Source organism: Mus musculus, chromosome 5 (assembly GCF_000001635.26).
Source record: "Mus musculus strain C57BL/6J chromosome 5, GRCm38.p6 C57BL/6J".
In the NCBI taxonomy this organism is placed as follows: Eukaryota; Metazoa; Chordata; class Mammalia; order Rodentia; family Muridae; genus Mus; species Mus musculus.
Genome location: NC_000071.6, coordinates 114,158,670 through 114,181,334, shown reverse-complemented (window position 1 = coordinate 114,181,334; position 22,665 = coordinate 114,158,670). Strand labels below are relative to the sequence as shown.

The 22,665-nt window shown below is 47.5% G+C and overlaps 1 protein-coding gene across 5 annotated transcripts in view; it reads right to left on the bottom strand.

The window, feature by feature from the left end:
- The window catches only part of Acacb (acetyl-Coenzyme A carboxylase beta), a 104,441-nt gene that overhangs the window by 69,427 nt on the left and 12,349 nt on the right, over positions 1–22,665 (bottom strand). For 3 of the 5 annotated variants that reach the window (XM_006530111.3, XM_006530113.3, XM_006530112.3), the window contains exon 2: positions 15,195–15,826. In XM_006530111.3, coding sequence (XP_006530174.1) covers positions 15,195–15,817 — 623 coding nt within the window. In that variant the 5' untranslated portion in view covers positions 15,818–15,826. Of the gene's footprint in view, positions 1–5,144; positions 5,455–15,194; positions 15,827–22,665 lie in introns of those variants that run through there. The other 2 variants (NM_133904.2, XM_006530114.4) reach the window with 2 other exon arrangements.

Here is a 22,665-nt window from a genome sequence, read left to right as displayed (position 1 = left end):
GGAATGAAACCCAATTCACACAGACACGGGAAGAACTCTGAGATATAGCCCCAAACCCCACCTTCTCCATCCAGAAACTCACACCAGGGACTCAAACATCTCCTTACCTCTTTTTTTCTCTCTACTATATGCTGACGTTTAGACGGTGAAGTTCAGAGGCTAACCTACTACATTATATGCTTTGTTGCAGTTCTGAGGCTAGCCCACTAACCTACTCATTCTCTTACCACCCTCCTAACCACCCAAGCAGCATGGCTCTCCATCCCGGCCCTTACATTGTCGGTGTCCCGGGGTTTGCTTGAGATACTAGTTATGTGAATGTTCCCTTTTAGTTCTCACAGAGCATACATGTTCATGTGTGTTCATGTATGTTCATGTGTGTGCACGTGTGAACATGCGTATGAAGGCCAGAAGACAGCTTTGGGTGCTATCCCCTGGAATGCCATCCACATACCCTCCCCCCTTGAGACAGAATCTCTCACTAGCCTGGGGCTCACCGATTTGGCTGCACTGGCTGGTGGTAACTTCCGCACATCCTCCTGCCTCCACCTCCTAGTCCAGACTTTTTTTTTTTTTTTTTTTTTTTGGTTTTTTGGAGACAGGGTTTCTCTGTCTAGCCCTCGCTGTCCTGGAACTCACTCTGTAGACCAGGCTGGCTTCAAACTCAGAAATCCTCCTGCCTCTGCCTCCCAAGTGCTGGGATTAAAGGCGTGCACCACCACCGCCCGGCGACATTTATCTTGATATGGGTTTGGGAGAACCAAACTCAGATCCCCAACTTGAAATACTGTCTGAGCCATGTTCTCAACCCAAATGTCCCCTCATGAGAACATCCTGTCTCTTGACACACCACGTCCTGCTGACCCCAGGGAGAAGACAGTAGTAATCGTTCCTCTCCTCAGCCAGGTCTCTGGTTTCCAAAGCCACAGCCACTCCACTTCCCTTTGAAGCATTCAACTCCCTCACCTGGAATAAGGGGAGAATATCAGGCACCACATTCAATATGGCTGCACACTTGCTCAGGATTAAGTGAGGTGGCCTGGACCATCCATAGACAGAACATAGAGGGCTCGGTGTGGCGCGTGGTACACCCTCAATGAGCAGCCACACCAGCTGGGTCAGGGTCCAAGAGGAGCAGCAACAAGCCACTTGCTTAGCCCACTCCACAAAACCCCCATCTGAACACCAGTCTCTCCTGTCTGTGACTTTCCCTGACAGGCTGATGCCTCTCTGTGTCAGAAAGTCTGACCCCTCCCACTCTCAGACACATTTATACGATTTGATGGAAAAGAAAATCACCATTTCAAGGCCCAGAACCATCTGTGGTACCACACTGGTTTTAGGTCGGTAATGGAATCACTTCACCAGGAAGCCAGCAACTACCCAGAGCACATACAAGACTGTGGGGAAGGCCTTGTCTCAGGCTCCATCTCCAGGGACTGGACTATTTTGATTCTTTTCTGACAATGCTGGAGGCCAACCAACATTGGCTCCAGACAGACGACCGTCCCCCAGCACTGGAGCCAAGTAAGGGAGAACCTTTGCTAAGTGCCGTGCCTCTGGCCCAGAGCTAAGCCCTGACCTTAGGCGGAAGGAGGAAGGACAGGGCGAGGGCCAAAATGTTCCACGGTGGCTTTGGAAATGACTCTGAAAAGCGATCAACAACGGAGCTGCCAAGCACCAGACCCAGTCAGCTGTTGGGCATAAGACCTGGGCAGCGCTGTTTGGGGATGGAAGGAAATCAATGTTTTCAAGGGCAAACAACAGACTGGTCCTTCTCGATGCGACTGCTCCGGATAAAAAAGGCTGCCATCTCCTGCTCGGAATAATGAGACAGGGGTTCAGAGAGGTCCTCTGGCCTCAAGTCCCGCAGCTGACAAACAGCAGAGCTGGGCTGGTAACCCAACTCTATCTCACCTCAGATTTTCATACTGAGGTAGGAAAGATTGACTAGGATACAAAGGCGAAGCACTGCAGGGTCGTCTCTGGAAATGAGTGTGGGTATGGAGGTGAGATCAGAGACGTTGCTCAACCCTGTGCAAATACACAGCATGGCCACAGACACCAGCAGAGCTCCAGCTGTGAAACGCCCCAAGTTTCTGATGTAGAATCGGTTGCCCCTGTGACCTCAAGATGCCCCTACAACACCCCGTGCCTCCTCTCATAGGATGAAATATTCAGGGGACCCAAAGGGGGAAGTGGTAGTGCACACCTGAAATCCCAGTTCCTGGGAGGCAGAGGAGGGAAGATCATGAGTTCAAGGCCAGCCTGAGCAGCATAGACAGACTGTTTCAACAAAACAAATTCTCGGGGTGGGTCAGGCAAGTCTGCAGACATGAAGCATCTAGGGAGGTGGGTGTGTCACTAAGCAATATGACACTTGCCTATGGTGCAGCAGACCTTGGGTACTGTCCTAGGACCGAAGAACAAAGAATCTGGAAAAGGATAAACAGGCTGTACACTGAAGGAGACTTGTCCCTGATAGGAATGTCCCAGCTGCCTCCCTGTCCAGGGCCCTGGCGTTCTCCAACACTCAAATCCCTTGCCCTCTACCATCCTGACCACCAGGTGATGGGTGGAAGGCAGTGTGAGTGCTGAGTTTCTGTTGTCAGTAATGGAAATGCAGGGAGAAGACTTGGAGCCAGGGGAAGCCACTGAATTTACTTTCCTACAGACAACTCAATACTGGGATCCCAGGAGCTGCAGAGATGGCTCAGCTGTTAAAGAGAGCTTGCTGTTCCTTTTGGGAAGCCAGCACTCAAATCAGGTGGCTTACAGCTACCTGTAATCCATTTCCAGAGGATCTGGCACCCTCTTCTGGCCTCTGATGGCATACACACTCTCGCATGCACATGCACATAACATGCACACATGCACCCATGCATGCACATGCATACACACACACAGCAAATACAGATACACATACACACACACACACATCATATACACACATAGAAATAAATCAAATCTTACATATAACTATGATACCAGATAAATAGACCTTCTATAATTTCTATTTCAATGTTTTAATTTAACTTATTTGTGGATGGGCTGCATGTATGTGGAAAGAAATCAGAGGACAACATTTAGAAGTCAGTTCTCCCCTTCCACTGGGTAGATTCCAGGAATTGTCTGCTGCCCTGGCTTGCCAGCCCAACCTTTGGGAATTTCTCAGGCCATACAACCTCCGGATGCCTTCTGGAATGATACCAGGTCAAGGGTGAACAATCAGAGTCCCTGGGCCGATCTTAATCTGCTGTGAATGGTTTAAACAGATTTAAGTGGTTCTGGGGGAGGGGGGGTCCAAAGAATTCTATATTATGATACACAATAAATCATACAAACGGCTCATTTCAAGGTCCTTTAATGGAACACAGCCAGTCCCATATAAACAGGTAGCTACTGCCACAGGAAACAGCAGTGAGTAGCTGTGAAAGGCTGTATTGTCACAAAGTATTTACTATTTGGCTTTTTAGGAAAACAGCACACTGACCCTGAGCTAGGCTGACATGGGGGCTTCATCAGCAGGCTATATATCTATACAACATATGTACATTTTATATATATATATGTGTGTGTGTGTGTGTGTGTATAATATCCATCTCAGCACTCAGAATATATATATGTATGTATATATATATATATATATATATATATATTTTTTTTTTTTTTTAAACAGGGACTACATATCTGTAATCCCAGCACTCAGAAAACAGAGGAAGAAGGAGCAGCAGGAGTTGAAGGTACCCTTGGGTGGAATGGTGAGTTCAAGGCCAGCCTGGGCTAAGTAAGAGTGCAGTGGTGCACCTTTAATCCCAATCCTCTGGAGGCAGAGAGATTGGATGTTGTAGCATGTGAGATTGGCTGACACCTACAAGCATGGCAAGTCACAGCTAGCTGATACTTCAGGTGTTATAAAGTCTGCCCTCTGTCACTACTGAGGACTTCTAGCAAGATGTGCCACAGGCTTCCCAGAAACCAGCGAGTGAAGCTGTGTGCCAATAAAACTTTATTTATGCACTCTGGCCTTTGAATTCCTCCTAGTTTTGTTTGTTTGTTTTTTACATGAACAGTGTTCTTCTCTTGATTGTTTTTAATTATTTAAAAGCATAAGAACCACTGCCCTCAGGCCAGATAAATGCAGATAAACTCATAATTTGCAGAGCCAATTTGGGAAAAAGAAAAGAAAAAGAAGAAGGAAAAAAAAAAAAAAAGGGGCTGGAGAGATGACTCAGCGGTTAAGAGCACTGGCTCCTAACCTGACCTTGAGTTCAATTCCTAGCAACCACATGGTAGCTCACAACCATCTGAAATGGGATCTGATGCCCTCTTCTGGCATGCAGGTGTATATGCAGATAGAGCATTCAAATACATAAAATAAATTTTTTTAAAAAGACTAATAGGTTACAATAAATATGGTTCAATTTTATAAATTAAACATCTGCTCTGAAAACAAGATTTGTCAAGTATCAGCTGTTGATCCAGGTGGAATTATATCTTTACTCCTCTTCGTGTTTATAATTTCCTTAGTTTGTTCATTTGGGCTTTTTTTGGGGGGGGAGGGGCTTTACGTGTGTGGGTTTTCCTATATAGCCCAAGCTGGCCTCTTAACTCAATCCTCCTGCCTCAGCAGTGCTAGGATTATAAATGTGTACCGCACTCCCTTATTCGGGCTGAATTCTCAGCAGCGAATACAGCATCCCTTTGGTGAGTGGTTTAAAGTGCAATAAAATGAAAGAGAAAAGGAAAACAGTGGGGTACGCTCAGAAAGTGACCTCAAATACAAAGCCTGCTCAGGATGTCTGGGTTTTCCCAAGGCTTCAGCCTCAATAAGTGTTGCCTCCCACAAACGTTATTTTCTCAAGGCCAAAGGGATGAAGATGGAGGGAAGAGTAGTGCGTCCCAGGGAACAATCTTGAGGCAGCTGTGTGGTGGGCAGAGCTCTCCAAACATCGTCACTGGTTGCCCACCTAGGCCGCAAGTTTGAGCGGTGGGATTCTTCCTGCAGCGGCCAAGCTAAGCTCGCATCTCTTGGGGCGGAAGAAGGGGGAAAGGCGAGGTGCTAAGGGGCAGACAGTTGACCTGGACGGAGAGGGGTGCGTTAAGTTTGCAAAAGCAGTTATTAAAATCGCGGGCTTACTTACTTTCCTGCGAGCTCAGGGAAACAGACCTTGCATTTGGCAGGGCTCATGTTGCCCAGCCTACCGGGCCAATCCCAACAGGGCGGGGGATGTGCAGTTTGCACCCCCTAATCACAGGAAGCGAGCAAGCCCGGCTCCCAAGGCACAGCAGGGTCACCAGCTCGCCACCAGAGGCGGAGGTTGAGGCGTCCTCGAGGAGGGGCCCTGGCCGCAGCTTGTGACAGCTGTGGGTCGCGGGACAGCGAGCCTCCCCGGCCATCCCGAACTGTTCCAGACTCTGGGAAACCCAAACCAAGGCCCGCCTGGCCACGCCCTCCCCAGGCCACACCTCTCACCGGGCACCCAGATCCCACCCATGCTGATTGCCTGGCCACGCCCTCCACATCCGCTTAGGCCACGCCCCATGGGCCAAACCTTCCATCCTGCTCCCAGCCACTCCAGGTCACACCCCAGGGACTAGTCCCGCCCAGACCCCGCCTCCTCCAGGGCTGTCCCTGCGCCATACTTCTGCCCCTGACCTTGAGTTTAGGACTCAAGGATGTATTTCACGTCCCTCCCCAGAACCCCTCCCGAGAGGTGGCGGTTGTGGGTTCCACAGCCCTCTGCACTGCCGTCCAGACTTTGGACACCCGTAGGAGGGATCCGAGGAAAATACTGAAAACTGTTCAGAAGAGGGAGGTCGCTTCAGAGCCTCTTAAGACATCCCTCCAAGAAGCACTTGACTTTTTAAGTTACATTTATTATTTATTTATTTACTATTCATTCATTCACTTGTTTGTTTGTTTGTTTATTGGCGGTTAGTGGCCCTTCCTCAGCAAGTGTGGAGATAAAGAAACCGATTTATTGGGCTGGAGAGATGGCTCAGCGGGGAAGAGCACCGACTGACCTTCTAAAGGTCTTGAGTTCAAATCCCAGCAACCAAATGGTGGCTTACAACCATCCATAACAAGATCTGATGCCCTCTTCTGGAGTGTCTGAAGACAGCTAGAGTGTACTTGCATATAATAAATAAATAAATCTTTAAGAAAAGAAAAAAGAAAAAAAAAACCGATTTGTAGGAATTGGTCCTCGCCTTCCACTACTTGAGTCCTGGAGATTGAATTATCAGGATTGGTGGCAAGCGATTTTACTGTCGGGGGCCACCAGGACCCCTGTTACGCATCAACAAAACGCGGACAAGCCCGGGAGCCCCCGTCTCATCCCCACCGCTCCTTAGCAGCACAGATGAGGAAGGTGTGGACCAGAGATGGACGTGAATCCTTGGGACAGGACTGTACTTAAGTAGGATCTGAAGATCATCCAAACGAGCATCTCCATGAGCCATTGGGGGAGGGGCTGGGGCGTGGCTTAGTGGTCAAGCACTGTGCGCTGAGCTCCAAGTCCGGGGTCTCCCTCTAGGGGGCACTAAGCACCCTGCCTCCACAACTGGGACCCTTGCCCAGGTTCCGAGGTTAGATGTGTTAGATCGTATGTTAGACACTTGAAGGAAAATAAAACGGGTGAGCAAAATTCTCGGTTAGGACTTTCTAGAAGGTTCCCCCGTGGTTTTAACTTCTCCTCCTCAAAAAAGGAGAAAAAGGAGGAAGGGAGGGAAGAAGAGAAGGAGGGAGGTAAGGGAAATGTTTTTCTTTTTGGAAGTTACCCACCAGTATCCAAAAGTATCCATCCTCCCACCGACCCAATTTAAAGTAACCGCATCAAAAACGGGGGGGGGGGGGAAATGAAGATACTCAAAACAGCCCTCCCTGCCCAGCTCAGGATCCTACAGAAGAGCCCTGCTCTGCAGCTTCCTGGCAGCCAGAGAGGTTTTATCTCCGAACTCCCGACACTCCCTCAATGTTCTGGGGGATAGCCTACTTTCCTGCTGACAGCGTGAAAGGCGCCTGCAACTTTCACGGGGGGGGGGGGGGGGGGTTCTAGGGACAGCGGTTCACACAGCCGGACCATGAGATCAAGCAGCAGCAGCTGGGGCAAACTTGATGTGAATTTGCCCGAATTCTTTTTGGCAGGAGAAAGCAAATTGCAGCACACAGAGAGATTTGATCTCAGCATTATGGTATGTTGACATCCCGGACTCTCGGTATACCTGGTAGTGACACTTTACAACCATGATCTTCTGCCTCAGCCCCCCAACGCTACCCTAAAGTGAAGAGGCAGGCAGATGCAGCACATCCCAGTGGTTCCATCTGTACTCCTCCACGCCACCAAGGTCATCAGAAACACGCAAGTCTGAGAAGTCACTGGGGTCAAATTCTTTTTTGGTTTTTCCACAGCTGCCCAGGCAAAGCCTTGGGTTTGGGCTAACCTCTTGCCTTAGCTGTCCTAGTAGGCTCGACTACGGTGGTTGCCATCACACCCTGGTGGATTTTCCTCTATCGGTATTTAATACTAAGGAATAAAAGATGGGAGCTGGCGAGATGGCTCAGCAGGTAAGAGCACTGACTGCTCTTCCAGAGGTCCTGAGTTCAAATCCCAGCAACCACGGCTTACAACCACCCGTAATGAGATCTGGCGCCCTCTTCTGGTGCATCTGAAGACAGCAACTGTGTACTTATAATAATAAATAAATCTTTAAAAAAATAATTCTAAAAAAAAAAAAGAGGAATAAAAGATGGGAAGGATGGAGTACTACACACCCTGGTGTCTTGTTCTGCCTCGTGCAAACACCAATGGCTGTGGCCCCCACCCCACCATCTCTCCACCCCACTCTTTTTTTTTTTTTGAAATTTTTTTTAAAGATTTATTTATTTATTACACTGTAGCTGTCCTCAGACACTCCAAAGAGGGAGTCAGATCTTGTTACAGATGGTTGTGAGCCACCATGTGGTTGCTGGGATTTGAACTCCGGACCTTCGGAAGAGCAGTCGGGTGCTCTTACCCACTGAGCCATCTCACCAGCCCCGAAATTTTTTATTAAATATTTTCTTTATTTACATTTCAAATGCTATCCCTCCACCCTCCACCCTCCACCCCACCCTTAGCTCCCCCCACTGCCCAAACAGAATCTCATGTAACTGAGGCTGGCCTCGAACTCCTGACCTTCCTGCCTCAGCCTCCCAAAGTGCTGGGATTACAGGCATGAGTCACCTTCCCTAAAAAGCTGTGCTTTTGATTGAAGTAGCTCAAATGGGGCTGTGGCCCTGCCTCATTTTTAAGCCTTTCTCTTGGCCTATGAGCAGCTAAATTTTTTGTTTGTTTGTTTGTTTGTTTGTTTGAGACAGGGTTTCTCTGTGTAGCTCTGGCTGTCCTGGAACTCACTCTGTAAGACCAGGATGGCCTCAGAGATCCACCTGCCTCTGCCTCCCAAGTGCTGGGATTAAAGACGTGTGCTACCACACCCGGCGAGCAGCTAAATATAACTTTTGGGTATTACAGAGGGAAAATCTTGGTCAGTGACAAGAAACAGACAGGTCAGCAAGGGCCTGATGGCAAGTGGCTAGCTGTGGGGTAGAAAACTGTGGATTGACAATCTTGGCCTGTCGTTACCCTGCAGTGTGACCTGGGTTGAATCTCTTGTCTGCACCTTCTGATCTACAGAACCATTGTACAATTGGCTGTCACCAAAAGAAAACTCAGGGGTAGTGCTCCGGTTCAGCTGGTAGTGTTTGCCCAACACACAGGAAGCCCAGGCGCAGTCTCCAGCGCTGTGTAAACTGCTTATGGAAACAGGAGCCTGTGGCCCCAGCTCTTGGGAGACAGAAGCAAGGAGGTCAGGAGGTCAAGGTCAGCCTCAGCCAACCTGAGTTCAGTCCTTAGGACTCATAAGGTAGGAGAAGTGACTCCAGAATGTTGGCCTCTGATCTCTGCACACACTCTGTGACACATAGGCACACACACACACACTCAACACAACCACATATACGTACTACACATACCACATACACACACATGAGCACATACATACACATGACCACATACTATATACAATCACACATACTAACACACATACCACCCACACTAAAACACCCATACTGCACATAGAACCACACACATGCCACCATACACACAGTCATACACACACACACACACACACACACAAGTACAACTGTGAAATCCCAGCATTTTCTGTGCCCATGTGTGCTAAGGACTGCTCCTGCACAGGACACACGCGCAGAGTCCTCTCTTTGAACTCTCAGGGCCCAGTGTGCTTTGGGACTTGGAACGTGGTTTCTAGAAAGGCAAAGCTGTCCTCTTCATTATAACACGGATGTTTGTGCAGTGGGATGAGTAGGCCTGCGGGTAAGGGGGCTCACACCAGTAAAGAACGCTCCGTCTCATAGCACTGCAGTGTTGTGATCCTGAACCTGTCTTGTCCCACTCTGCTGACCCCACAGCATGCAGCCAACACCATGGTGTGTCCCTGAACAAAGGCAGTGTCAGAGGCTGTTTTGCCACACCCTGTGATGTGCTTGTTGACTCTGTTTCTGTGTGAGTTGTGTGAGAATTTCAGCCCTCAAGGACCAACCAAGTCCAGGGAAAGGCCAAAGAGAATCAATATCCACCAACCTATTCATCTATCTATTCCTCTACCCATTCATTTATCCATCCTTCCATCTGCCCATCCATCTATCTGTCCATCCATCTAGTCACCCATCCATCTGTCTATCTATCAACCTACATCTGTCCATCTCTGTTTCATCTATCTATCTAACCACTTGTTCATTCATCCATCCATCTACCATCCATCCACCCACCTACTCATATGTCTATCCGTCTATTCATTGATCCACCAACAATTCATCCATTGATTTCCATGTTTGTCTAAGTATTTACTACGCCCCCCCCCCAATGCAGATTTTGTCTGAAGAGGGTACACATTGCTGGTTTCATCCATGCATCTGGCCAATATTCAAAGCCTACCTACCTTCAGCCAGCACATGGTGGTGAGGAAAGACAGACCCTACACTTAGGGACTTGCTACCCAGCACAGGAGAGAGGCGACACAGAAGGAACCAGATAAAGACATAAAAGGCAGAACCAAGAGTTGTGAGAGCCACAGAGCAGATAGTATAGAAGCTAGCAGCTGGATTCTTTAAAGGTGGGTCAGGGTAAGGGAGCCCTGGATGGCTGGGCACATTACAAAGTAAAAAGGCCAGTCCTTCCTCTGTATCTCCAGGAATACTAAGATATTGACAGACAGCCAAACCAAAGCACATGTCTGCCATTGCAAGTGCAAGTCCCAAGCCAGGCACAATGGTGGCTGCCTGCCTTTAATCCAAGCACTTGGGAGGCAGAGGCAGGCAGACTTTTGAGTTTAAGGACAGCATCATGGTCTGCAGAGCAAATCCCAGGACTGACAGAGCTACACAGAGAAGCCCTGTCTCGAAAAGCAAAGGGAAAAAGAAAGGAGCAGGAGGAAGAGGAGGAGGAGGAGGAAGAGGAGGAGGAGAAGGAAGAGGAAGAGAACATACAGCTTCGATGCAGAACTGTCAGGCCTGATGGGAACAAAGAAACCTTTAGTGTGAAAGAAACAAGGAGCCAGAAAGAGGAGGGCTTTGGGTTGGGAAAAGGAGGACAGGCAGGAAGGGCAGGAGCTTCCACCTGCTGCGGCGGGTCCAGCAGGAAGAAGCCCATGAAGGTGAAGCAGAGCTGCTGCCGCAGGGCTTGATCAGAAACCACAGAGGACCACAGAGCCCCAGGCACAGCCATCTCTGCCAAAGCTCTGTCCTAAGGTCAGAGTCCTGGACAGATATCAAGACCATCTCCTGGGCCGCCACTATCTGTCTTTGAAATGGGAAAAAGCCTAAAACACTCAGCTAAACATCTCGTCTAGATTTCTTTCTCCAGAGGCTGGGTACCTCAAGATTTTCGGGGACTAGCTAGCAGTGGCCACGGTGTGTGTATATCCCACCCACACCACATCTGGCTGAAGTTCTCCTGCTGGAGAATTCATAGCCTGAATTCATATCTGGAGATGGGGCCTTGGGGAATTAAGGTTGGATGAGGTCATGAGGATCTGATCCCCCATCCCGCGATGGCATTAATGGCTTTATAAGAAGAGGAAGAAAGGCCTGAGTTATCACTCTGGCTTGTCTTCCCTTGGGGCGCCTCTGCCGTATTAGGATTCTGTGTGAGGATGGGTCACAGGTCTGCTCTGCTCTTGGACTGCCCAGAATCAAGTGAACCTCCTCTATTCTTTCCATTTACTCAGCCTCAGGTATTTTGTTATAGTAAAAAAAAAAAAAAACAGACTGAGACAGCAACTGAACAGGAAAAATGAGAAGAAAGGAGGTCTCCTGGATTCTGCTGACGCAGGCTTGTTCACACACCTGTCTTCTATGGGCAAGTTTCACACCCTCCCTGCTCCAGCTTGCCACAAGTGTCTGGCCGGCCAAATGCCTGACCCACACTGTTGTTACGTAAAATATCTAGAGGTGGCTGATGTGGCCTGATCTCCAGGCTCCCCCAGACCAAACCCAAATGGAATCTCTCAGGCCAAGGGCCACATAATCATATCAGGGACAGGACAATCTTTAAGAAATTCACAGTAGGGGCTGGTGAGATGGCTCAGTGGGTAAGAACTGTACCACTTGGCAGGAGTCTGACATTGGCCAAGGACAAGGAAATGAGCTTCAGGCAGGAATCGGACATTAGGGCATAATAAGGAAGGAAGTTTCAGCAAGAATCTAACATTAGGCTGTAATAGAGAAGTAAGGTAAGGCAAGAGTTTTAGTCTTAGAGTGGAAAAAAAGAACTAGGCTTCAGGCAAGATTTTTGGGCTTGGACGAGGAAGTGGGCTCAAGTATTTTGGTCCTTATGACGAGCCCTTTTAAACAACTGTCATGGCAGCACAGCACATACAATTCCATGCTGCTTTGTTAGTTCCTTATTGTACTGCTTGCCCAAAATACTTGCATGTAATTAAAATGGTACAAAAAGTGGATTGGAAAATAAAATTTGCCTTCAGTCTCAGAATTGACTGGGGTCACGTTACAATGTTGTCTGTCTTTTTTTTGTTGTTGTTTGTTTTGTTTTGTTTTGTTTTTCTTTTTTTTTTTAAAGATTTATTTATTTATTATATGTAAGGACACTGTTCAGAAGAGGGCGTCAGATCTTGTTACAGATGGTTGTGAGCCACCATGTGGTTGCTGGGATTTGAACTCTGGACCTTCGGAAGAGCAGTCGGGTGCTCTTACCCACTGAGCCATCTCACCAGCCCCTTGTTTTGTTTTTCGAGACAGGGTTTCTCTGTGTAGCCCTGGCTGTCCTGGAACTCACTTTGTAGACCAGGTTGGCCTCGAACTCAGAAATCTGCCTGCCTCTGCCTCCTGAGTGCTGGGATTAAAGGCGTGCGCCACCACACCCGGCGTCTTTTTTCTTTTTAATACTCATTCCCGCGCTGGAGAAAATGTTGACTGACAGAGCAGGCTTGGTCTCTGGTGGTGGTGGTGGTGGTAGGGTTGTTGTTGTTGCTGTTGTTGTTGTTGTTATTGTTGTTGTTGTTGTTTTGATACAGAACCTCCCTCGCTTGCTTACTGTGTAGCCCAGGCTGTCTCGGAACTCACTCTGTAGACCAGGCTGGCCTCAAAACACACAGAAATCTGTCTGCCTCTGCCTCAGAAACTACAAAGGGCAAAAGAGCCACAGGCTCAGTCCTTCCTGACACAGTTCTGTCATAAAGGATTAAACGGGTGCCAGCATGCCTAGCTAGAGGACATGAGATGCTGGGAGCCAAACTCGGGTCTTCTATTAGAGCAGAACACATTCAGTGACTAAGCCCTCTCTACAGCTGGAGTTTTAAACAAACCTAACTGTGTGTAACCTTCGTGATTGGGGAGAAAACAGGTATTCGAAACCACACCTGTCTCTTTCTTTTGTTCTCTTCCTTCCTCTCCTTCTTGCACCACCTGTCCCTCTGTGCCTGTCTCCCTCCCTCCTCCCCTGCTACAACAGGATTTGGCTGTATAAACTATCCAGAGACTCGTGGAACTCACTATATAGCCTAGGAAAGCTTTGAACTCCTATTCCTTCAGCATCAGGCTCCCAAATGCTGGGATCACAGGCACTCATGACCACACCCAGCTCTCCCCCCCTTCATTTTGTTTGTTTGTTTGTTTGTTTTTGTTTTTGTTTTTGTTTTTGTTTTGAGACAGGGTTTCTATGTGTAGCCCTGGCTGTCCTGGAACTCACTCTGTAGACCAGGCTGGCCTCGAACTCAGAAATCTGCCTGCCTCTGCCTACCGAGTGCTGGGATTAAAGGCGTGCACCACCACGCCCGGCTCCCTTCATTTTTAACAGGCTATTTAGTCAGTGCTTTGTTTTCTTGCTAAATACCTTGGAAATATTAATTTGTTGAATCTGAATCCTCACAACCTTTGAGACTCTAAGATTCAGGAAACAACAACAATGTTACAACTTTGTCAAGTCTGCCTTCTTGGTAAATCAATTCACACAGTTAGAGCCTCCTTGACCTCTAGGTTTTTGTTGTTGTTTTTTTTAAAGATTTATTTATTATTATTATTATATCTAAGTACACTGTAGCTGTCTTCAGATACACCAGAAGAGGGCGTCAGATCTCATTATGGATGGTTGTGAGCCACCATGTGGTTGCTGGGATTTGAACTCAGGACCTTCAGAAGAGCAGTCGGTGCTCTTAACCACTGAGCCATCTCTCCAGCCCGACCACTAGGTTTTAGATTCACACTGATATGATAACTACTAGCTACTTGGGGTTGTTTACACTTTATATAACTTTATAGAATTTTTAAATGGCCAGATGTGATGGCCTATGTTTGAAATCCCAGCATTCAGGATGCAGAGGTAAAAAGATCAGAGAATCAAGGGCACCTTCTGTTACACAGGAAGGAAGAAAAAGAAAGAAAGAAAGAAAGAAAGAAAGAAAGAAAGAAAGAAAGAAAGAAAGAAAGAAAGGAAGGAAGGAAGGAAGGAAGGAAGGAAGGAAGGAAGAAAGAAAGAAAGAAAGAAAGAAAGAAAGAAAGAAAGAAAGAGAGAGAGAGAGAAAGAGAGAGAAAGAGAGAGAGAGAGAGAGAAGGAAGGGGGAGGGAGGAAGGAAGGAAGGAAGGAAGGAAGGAAGGAAGGAAGGAAGGAAGGAAAGAAGGAAGGAAGGAAGGAAGGGAGGGAGGGAGGGAGGCTAGAAAGTGATTCCATGGGAAAGCGCATGCCACAAAGGCATAAGGACCCCAAGTTTGGATTCCTTAAAGCCAGATGTGACAATAGGCATCTGTGACTCAGCTCTGGGGAGGCAGGGGAAGCAAGGATTCCCAGGGGTTCACCCATCAGCCAGTGTACTGCAGCAGGGAGCAGCAGGCTCAGTGAGAGACCCCGCCTCAACATAAGACAAGGACAATGACACGGCTCAGCAAAGCGCAATGTCCTGAGCTCCACTCTCAGAACTGACCATAGAGTTGTCCTCTGACCTCCACACCTGCACTGTTGCATGGGCACGCTCCCATGCACATGCGCACGCACACACAGAGCCGCACCTGCAGTGACTGCAGGTTTTGGTTTTGACGATACAGCTGATAGTAGGTGACAGAAGTTGAGCTTCTGCAGTCTAGGCACCAGTGGGGATTAGTTTACTGTTGGATGAGGGAAAGAAGGAAGTGCTGTCTCATTAGGAGGCAGGGAGATCTCCCTCCAGTGATCACCTGGAGTTTTTTAACTGGTAACTTGTCACCCACAAGATCATCGTGCCCAGCTTGGCTGAGAGCTCTAGAAAGCCACTTTCCTGGCATGGAACCCTGAACACTCAGCAGGTGTACACAGCAGGTGCATACAGCAGGTACACACAGTAAGTATAAACAACAGGTGCAAACAGCAGGTGCACACAGCAGGTGTACACAGCAGGTGCATACAGAAGGTGCACACAGCAGGTGCACAATCAGTAATTCTGAAAGGAGGGAACAAGAAGCAAAGAAGACAGGCTTTGCCTTCTGCTCTTCTACATGGCTACCCCTTCAACATGGCTTCTAACACACATGCGTTAGAAGATCAGAGGGAGGAGCCGAGGAAGGAAGCCAATCCCGCTGCAAAATCAGAGATACAAACCTTACTCCTAAATCATATTCCCAGTATGAAGAGAAGGTCCGTTACCTCATAGTAGGCGCGTGAGATTCAGGATCACTTGTGTTCAATGCAGCCTCCTGGGACAGAGTGCCCAGGCTAGCCCTGCTGCTCTTCCGGGAGGAGTTCTGGAAGGAGCCGGCACTAGGGTCCTCATCAGAGGAGTTGTCATCCAGGGAGCCCAGGATAAAGCTGGTCATCAGCTGTCTCTTGATGTGTGCCTGCTTCCTGTCCTCTCTGGAGGGGGATACTGTCCTCTGGCTCGGGGGCCTGGCTGGGAAGGACAACCCATTAGCATCTGGAACCTCTGGGCCCGGGGCGGCTGTCCAGTTGGTTTGGAGTTCTGGGGAGGGCCAGGTGTCATTGGAAGACAGTGGGTTCCTCGGAGGCCTCTGGCATGAGCTTGGCAGGGAGTTCCTCTGCTGACTGGCGTCTCTGGGACCTCTGTAGGACAGACAGCTGTGGTCGCCATGTTCCTGCAGCTGTTCCCCTGACAGCTCTGAGGCTGAAAGGGACTCCTCGCTTGAAAGGAGATTGGCTTCCACCTTACTGTTGGTGAGCGGCTTCGAGTCTGTCATCTTCCCCCAGATTTTTAGCCAGGAAAAGGTCAGGCAGGAGAAAACCAGGCAAGTCAGAAAGAGAAGCAAGACCATTCAGGCAACCTGTCAAGGGAAGAGAGAGTTTATAGTTACGGTCAACAGACTTCTCTCCTAACACGGCGCGTGGGGCAAGGCTATTGGGGTCCCTTGTACTGGACGAAGTACAATGAGCAGAGATGGGGTTCTCCTCTGATCTCAGCGCTTCCCGTGCCTGTGGCCCAGGGCACGTTGCTAACCTAGATATGTGTATACACTGTGGTTTGAATGTGTGCTCCCGGAGTTCATGTGTGATCGGCAATGACACAGTACTACAGGGAGCAAGCAGGAAAACCACGGCGGTGGGAAAAGGTCTGCTGTCACAGGGTGGGTCTCGTGCTCTCTTGCCCATCTGTCTCTGCCACAGGATGAGGCACCGAAGATTCTCATTAAACACAAGCTTTTCAACTTTGGCCTTCCCAGACTCAAACCAGGAATGGAGGCTCTATGCTCTTGGGGCTGGAGAAATGGCTCAGCAGCTAAGAGCACAGGCTGTTCTTGCACAAGACCTGGTCCACATGGCACCTCACAATCAGCTCTAATTCCAGTTTCAGGTGAAAAAAAAATAGACATATCTGTTCCTTTTTTGTAATGTATTTGTTTTTATTTTATGTTAATCCAATGTTTTGCTTGCATGTATGTTTGTGTTTGTCTTATCCCCTGGTACTGGAGTTGCAGACAGTTGTGAGCTGCCATGTGGGCGCTGGGAATTGAACCTGGGTCCTCTGGAAGAACAGCCTGTACTCTTAACCTCTGAGCCATCTCTCCAGCCCCCAACATATCTGTTCCTTATAAAGGACATAGTCTCAGATGTCTTAAGATCACATACCAACACATGCTTAACATAAGCCACACAAGAAAGAACTAAAGAAGGTACCATTAAGGACTTTGTTAAAACATGGAGATAATTCAAGTATTCTTTAAGGTCCAGCAACACTCAGGAGGCAGAAGCAGATGGATCCCTGAGAGTTCCAGGCCAGCCAGGGATACATACTGAGACCTTGTTTCCAAAAAAAAAAACCAACAACAACAACAACAAAAAAAAAAACTATCTTTTTTGAGACAGAGTTTCTCTGTATAGCCCTGGCTGTCCTGGAACTCACTTTGTAGACCAGGCTGGCCTCGAACTCAGAAATCCACCTGCCTCTGCCTCTCAAGTGCTGGGATTAAAGGCATGCGCCACCACTGCCTGGCCTCAAGTATCATCTTTTAACTGATAAATAAACAAAGTGTGGCTCATCCACACAACAGAACGTTACTCGGTATTCAGTCATTAAAAGGAGTGCAGTGCGAGCCACACTACAATATGGATGAACCAGAAAACTGAATGCCAATCATGAATCGTAACCACGGGTTAACATCACTTCTTCAAGCTTTCCACACTAGCCAGTCCATACCAGACAGAACGATTAATCTTTACTGAGGGACAGTGGGGGTGGGGGTGGGGGTCACAGCTAAAACGTGAGTTATCTCTTTTTTGGGTTGATGAAAATGTCCTGATGCTGGCAGACTGTGACAACATGCGGCACCTGAACACACTAGCAGCATCGACCTGTTCTATTTTTGTACGGATTTATTTTATGTATATGAGTATTTTGCCTGCATGTATGCATGCACACCTGTGTCCCTGGTGCCCTTGGAGGTCAAAAGAGAGCATCAGATGTTCTAGGGTTACGGATGGTTGTGAGCCACCATGCAGATACTGGGAACTGAACCTGGGTCCTCTGCAAGAGCAACCAGTGCTCTTAACCACTGAGCTGTCTCTCCAGCCCCTGCTAATTTGTTCACAACATGAGTGGATTATATTCTATGTAAATTACTTACATGCTATGTAATGATTTATATATTATATAAATGACTTGTATGTTATACAAATGGCTTGTGTGCTAGGTAAATGATTAAAATGCTTGTAAATTACTTATATGCTATGTAAATTACATGCTGTGTAAAGTATGTGCTGTGTAAATTATTTATGTGCTGTGTAAATGGCTTGCATATTATGTAAATGACTTACATGCTATGCTAATGAGTTGTATGCTGTGTAAATTACTTGCATGCTATATAAATGGCTTTAGCTACATTGACAGTTTCTCTGTAGTGCTGAAAACATTTGGAAGAATTGGATCTGCACCGCACACGGACTTTTCTATCATTTTCCTGTAAACAAGGCAGCCTAATGGCTCTCTGCCTAGCATTTGCATCATACCAGGAACTATATATAAATCACCCTGAGATTCAAGTGTGCACAGGCTCTGTGTAGGCATGAGGCAAACACACGTTGTAGGCAGGGATTTTGGTATCTGTAAATGTTCCTGGAATCAACTCCCCAGGGAGATAAGTATCGCTGCTGTGGTTGGCTTCTGTCTCCTCCTTCCGTGTCTCTGCTGTCCTCTCGACCTGCAGGGAGCATCCTGGATCCAGGTAAAGTACACCTGACCTAGTCGGTCATAACTAAAAGGGACACTCAACAAAACCTTGGGCTCTGGAGTACCGCCCATCACTGAGGGCTGAGCAAGCCTGGGGTGGGGGGAGAAGAGGGGACACCAATGTTCCTTCTGCACTTCCTCTCACAGCTCTACCCTCTGATGAGCAGATAATTCCTGTCTGAAGGAAATATCCTAAATTTAAAAAAAAAAAATGGGGGTGGGGGTGGGGATGGGGGTGGGGGGTGGCAAGGTGGCTCAGTGGGTAAGAGCACCGACTGCTCTTCCGAAGGTCCTGAGCTCAATTCCCAGCAACCACATGATGGCTCACAACCACCGGTAATGAGATCTGACGCCCTCTTCTGATGCGTCTGAAGACAGCCAGGGAGATGACTCAGCGAGTAAATATGCTAGTAAGCTGCTGATCTGTGTTCAATCCCTAGAATCCAAGTGAAAGGCTGCGTGTGGTGGCTCATGTCTTTAAGGCCAGCATTCCTTCAGACAGTGAGGAGGAAGGAGAGACAGGAGCTTCATTCAGAAATGTGTGGGTGCTGCGACCCAGTGGAAGAAATAAGAACGACACTGCCTCAAAACAAAAACAAAAACAAAAACCACACGGGGGAAGAGCCAACACCTGACACACCAGATCTTTGGGGTTCAGACTCCATCTTCAAGAACCTGACCTAAGGTTGAACTCGAGTTAACTAACAGGCTGGTACCTAGCACCAGTTTCTAGGATATTCCCCAACCAATCTGCACCTCCAGGTTACAAGACACTTCCTAACAACCACCAATCAGGAGGAAAACAGAAGTGAAGTTTAGGGTTTGGCTTCCAGCACCAGCCAATTATGTTAAAGACCATAATGGCTCTCCAATCAGATGTGTGCCGGGTCTTGCCTCTATAACCGCTTGCCTGAAACTGGGCTTGAGGCTCCCATTCTCCTGTGTCAGGGTTGCCAGGGAGCCCAAGCTGGAGCTTGAACTGCGAGACCCTAATGTGATTGCATTGGAATCAGTCCCTTGGTGGTCTTTGGTGGTTCATGACGCTTCCTGGCACAACACACCCAGGAAAGTTGTCCTCTGACCTTCATATACATGCTTTGTACACATGTGAGCGCACACACACCTCAAATGATTAAATCTTTTTAAAAATCATAACCTGAACATGTCGTCTCAACATCTGGAAAACAAATCTTCCTGCCAGGGTTTTAGCTGAGCAGCAGGGTCCTCGCCTGACTTGTGCGAGGCCTTAGGCTATCCCAAGCATTTGTAAAGAAGAAATAAATGAACCAATGCCATCATGGGCATAAACTCTACAAAGTTCATAACGCACAGCTCAGGCAGATCCCCGAGGTATCTAAACAGCATCTTCCCTTGTGATTTCAACAAAATGTTCTTTAGGGAAATGGGAAGAGTTCTCAAGATTTCCTGGAAAAGTTGGAGCCACGTGCAAACCTCATGATGGCTTGGCAGTTAGATCCCTGAACTGCTGGCACGGGTCTAGTTCTGGGTACGGCCGAGGCTTGGCCTTTATTTTCTTTTAAGGTCATCAAGTTTCTTTTTTAAAGAAAAGCAAATCAAGGGTGACTCAATGTCAAGTGACAGGTCACATTACTGGCACAAAGGATAAATCACACAGTCATTTCACACACACACACACACACACACACACACACACACACACACACACACGATTAAATCCCATACCTTTTCATGACTTTAAAAAAAAAAAAAAAAGTCATTTAGGGAACCAGAAACAGACGGGAACCTCAAAACCAATGACAAGAAAGACTGGAAGAGCCACCCGTACAGGAGTTCTACCTAGAGCAAACACCTACATGAATTGGGGAAAGGAAAGACAGGCCATCTGTAGACGGGTTGGCCTCACATAGACAGCCCCAAAGATCCAGAGGAGACAGAGAGAGGCAGAGACAGAGAAAAGTTGAGAACTACTATAGTTTCATTTGTAGGATTGAAAAATCACTAGAATCAATCGGGTTTCTACACATGAGCAACTAGCAAGCTGAAATTCAATTTACAATTATACACACACACAAATGTATCCAAGGAGTTGAAAACTTGCTATTGCTGAGCTAGCCGCACCACCTGATGTGGTACAAAGATCGACGTGAGATTACAAGGTGTTCCAACAGGCAAACCAATGTTTAAAAGAAGGAAGGGCTGAGGCTGGGCTCAGTAGGCACTGTGTCTGCCCAGCATACACAAGACCCTGGGTTCAGTCCCCAGGACTGCAGAAGACTCTGAATGTTGACACGGGTCTAGAACTGCAGCATGTGGAAGACTGAAGAGAAAGAATCAGAAGGCTCCAGGTCACTGTTGGCCACATAGATGGGAGATTCTTGATGCCAACTTGGGCTATATGAAACCCTGTCTCGGGCTAGAGAGATGGTTCAGCGGTTAAGAGCACTGACTGCTCTTCCAAAGGTCCCAAGTACAATTCCCAGCAACCACATGGTGGCTCATAACCATTTGTACAGCTACATAAAATAAATAAATCTTAAAAAGAAATTAAGAGCTGGGCGTGGTGGCACAGGCCTTTAACTTGGGAGGCAGAGGCAGGCGGATTTCTGAGTTCTAGGCCAGCCTGGTCTACAAAGTGAGTTCCAGGACAGTCAGGGCTACACAGAGAAACCCTGTCTCGAAAAAAACAAGAAAGAAAGAAAGAAAGAAAGAAAGAAAGAAAGAAAGAAAGAAAGAAAGAAAGAAAGAAAGGAAGGAAGGAAGGAAGGAAGGAAGGAAGGAAGGAAGGAAGGAAGGAGAGAGAGAGAGAGAGAGAGAGAGAGAGAAAGAAAGAAAGAAAGAAAGAAAGAAAGAAAGAAAGAAAGAAAGAAAGAAAAGAAAAGAAACACTGTCTCAATTTTTTTTCCTCCAAATCATAAACAATTCCCAGTCTTCTACAGGGCCACCAGCCCAGTAGCTGGGTTCTTGTGGCATGCACAGGCCCCAGGTGTGATCCCCAAAGAAAATATGTAACTGTGGCGCTACAGTGAGTGATGGTACTGAAGCAGAGACAGAGGGCACAGACGTGAGACTCAGACAGAAGCCATGCCTGGGACAAGGCCACAAAGAATCACCCCCACTTGCTGAACTGGAACAATGTCTTTGTCACAAGCAGATAGATGAGGCTGGACCCCTGCTCTCTATGACGTCATAATCAAGTAGATGAGGCTGGACCCCTGCTCCATGTGACATCATAATCAACTCAAAACAGGCCAAAGGCCCTATAGTCTAAGAAAATCAAGAAAACTTTCAACCCTTTCCTAAGATGGTTGCTTGATGGATTCTTAGATGTGGCTCAGAAGGTGTGGACAACACTTTAGAAATTGACATATTTGACTTCATCACATTTGTTTTAAAATTCGGGCTGTTGAGACAGCTCAGGGAATAGCTATTCACTGCCAAGCTTGATATGGTAAGTTCAGTTCCCAAAACCGGTACGGTGGAGGGCGAGAACAGACATCCTCTGACCTCTGTGCACACGGGTGCACACGCACACACTCGCAAATAAACAAATGTCATTCTAAAAATGTAAACCGGGCTGGCGAGATGGCTCAGCAGGTAGGAGCACTGACTGCTCTTCCAAAGGTACTGAGTTCAATTCCCAGCAACCACATGGTGGCTCACAACCATCCGTAACGAGATCTGGCGCCCTCTTCTGGAGTGTCTGAAGACAGCTACAGTGTACTTACATATAAGAAATAAATAAATAAATCTTAAAAAAAAAATGAAAAATGTAAACCTTTTGTGGAAACAAACGCCCAGGTGCCTATGATTTTTGCAGTGGGGAAACTGTGAGCCAGGGACTGAATTTGGTTTTTTTGTTTTTTCTTGGCATGTGTCTGTACATGTGGTGATCTGTGCATGTACACACACACACACTTCAAATACAATCCCTGGGTGCTGGAGCAATCGCTTGGAGGTTAAGAACCGTGGTGGCTCTTCTAGAGGACTCAGGTTCAATTCTCAGCACGGCTGCTCTCAGCCATCTATAACCGCAGCTCCATATATAACACCCTTGTCTGCTCTGCGTGGGCATCAGGCACTCATGTATGCAGACAGGTATGCAGGCAAAATACCCATCTTCTTGTTTTGAAAAATAATAAGACCAGGCAGTGGTGGCGCACGCCTTTAATCCCAGCACTTGGGAGGCAGAGGCAGGTGGATTTCTGAGTTCAAGGCCAGCCTGGTCTACAGAGTGAGTTCCAGGACAGCCAGGGCTATACAGAGAAACCCTGTCTCAAAAAACCAGAAAAGAAAAGAAAAGAAAAGAAAAGAAAAGAAAAGAAAAGAAAAGAAAAGAAAAGAAAAGAAAAGAAATACGAAATAATTTAAAAATGAAAGCACAATGACACATCCCGCAGCCTGGTCATAACAGAAACAGACCAAGAGAGAGATGTAAAGACAGAGAGAGCACACGTGGGC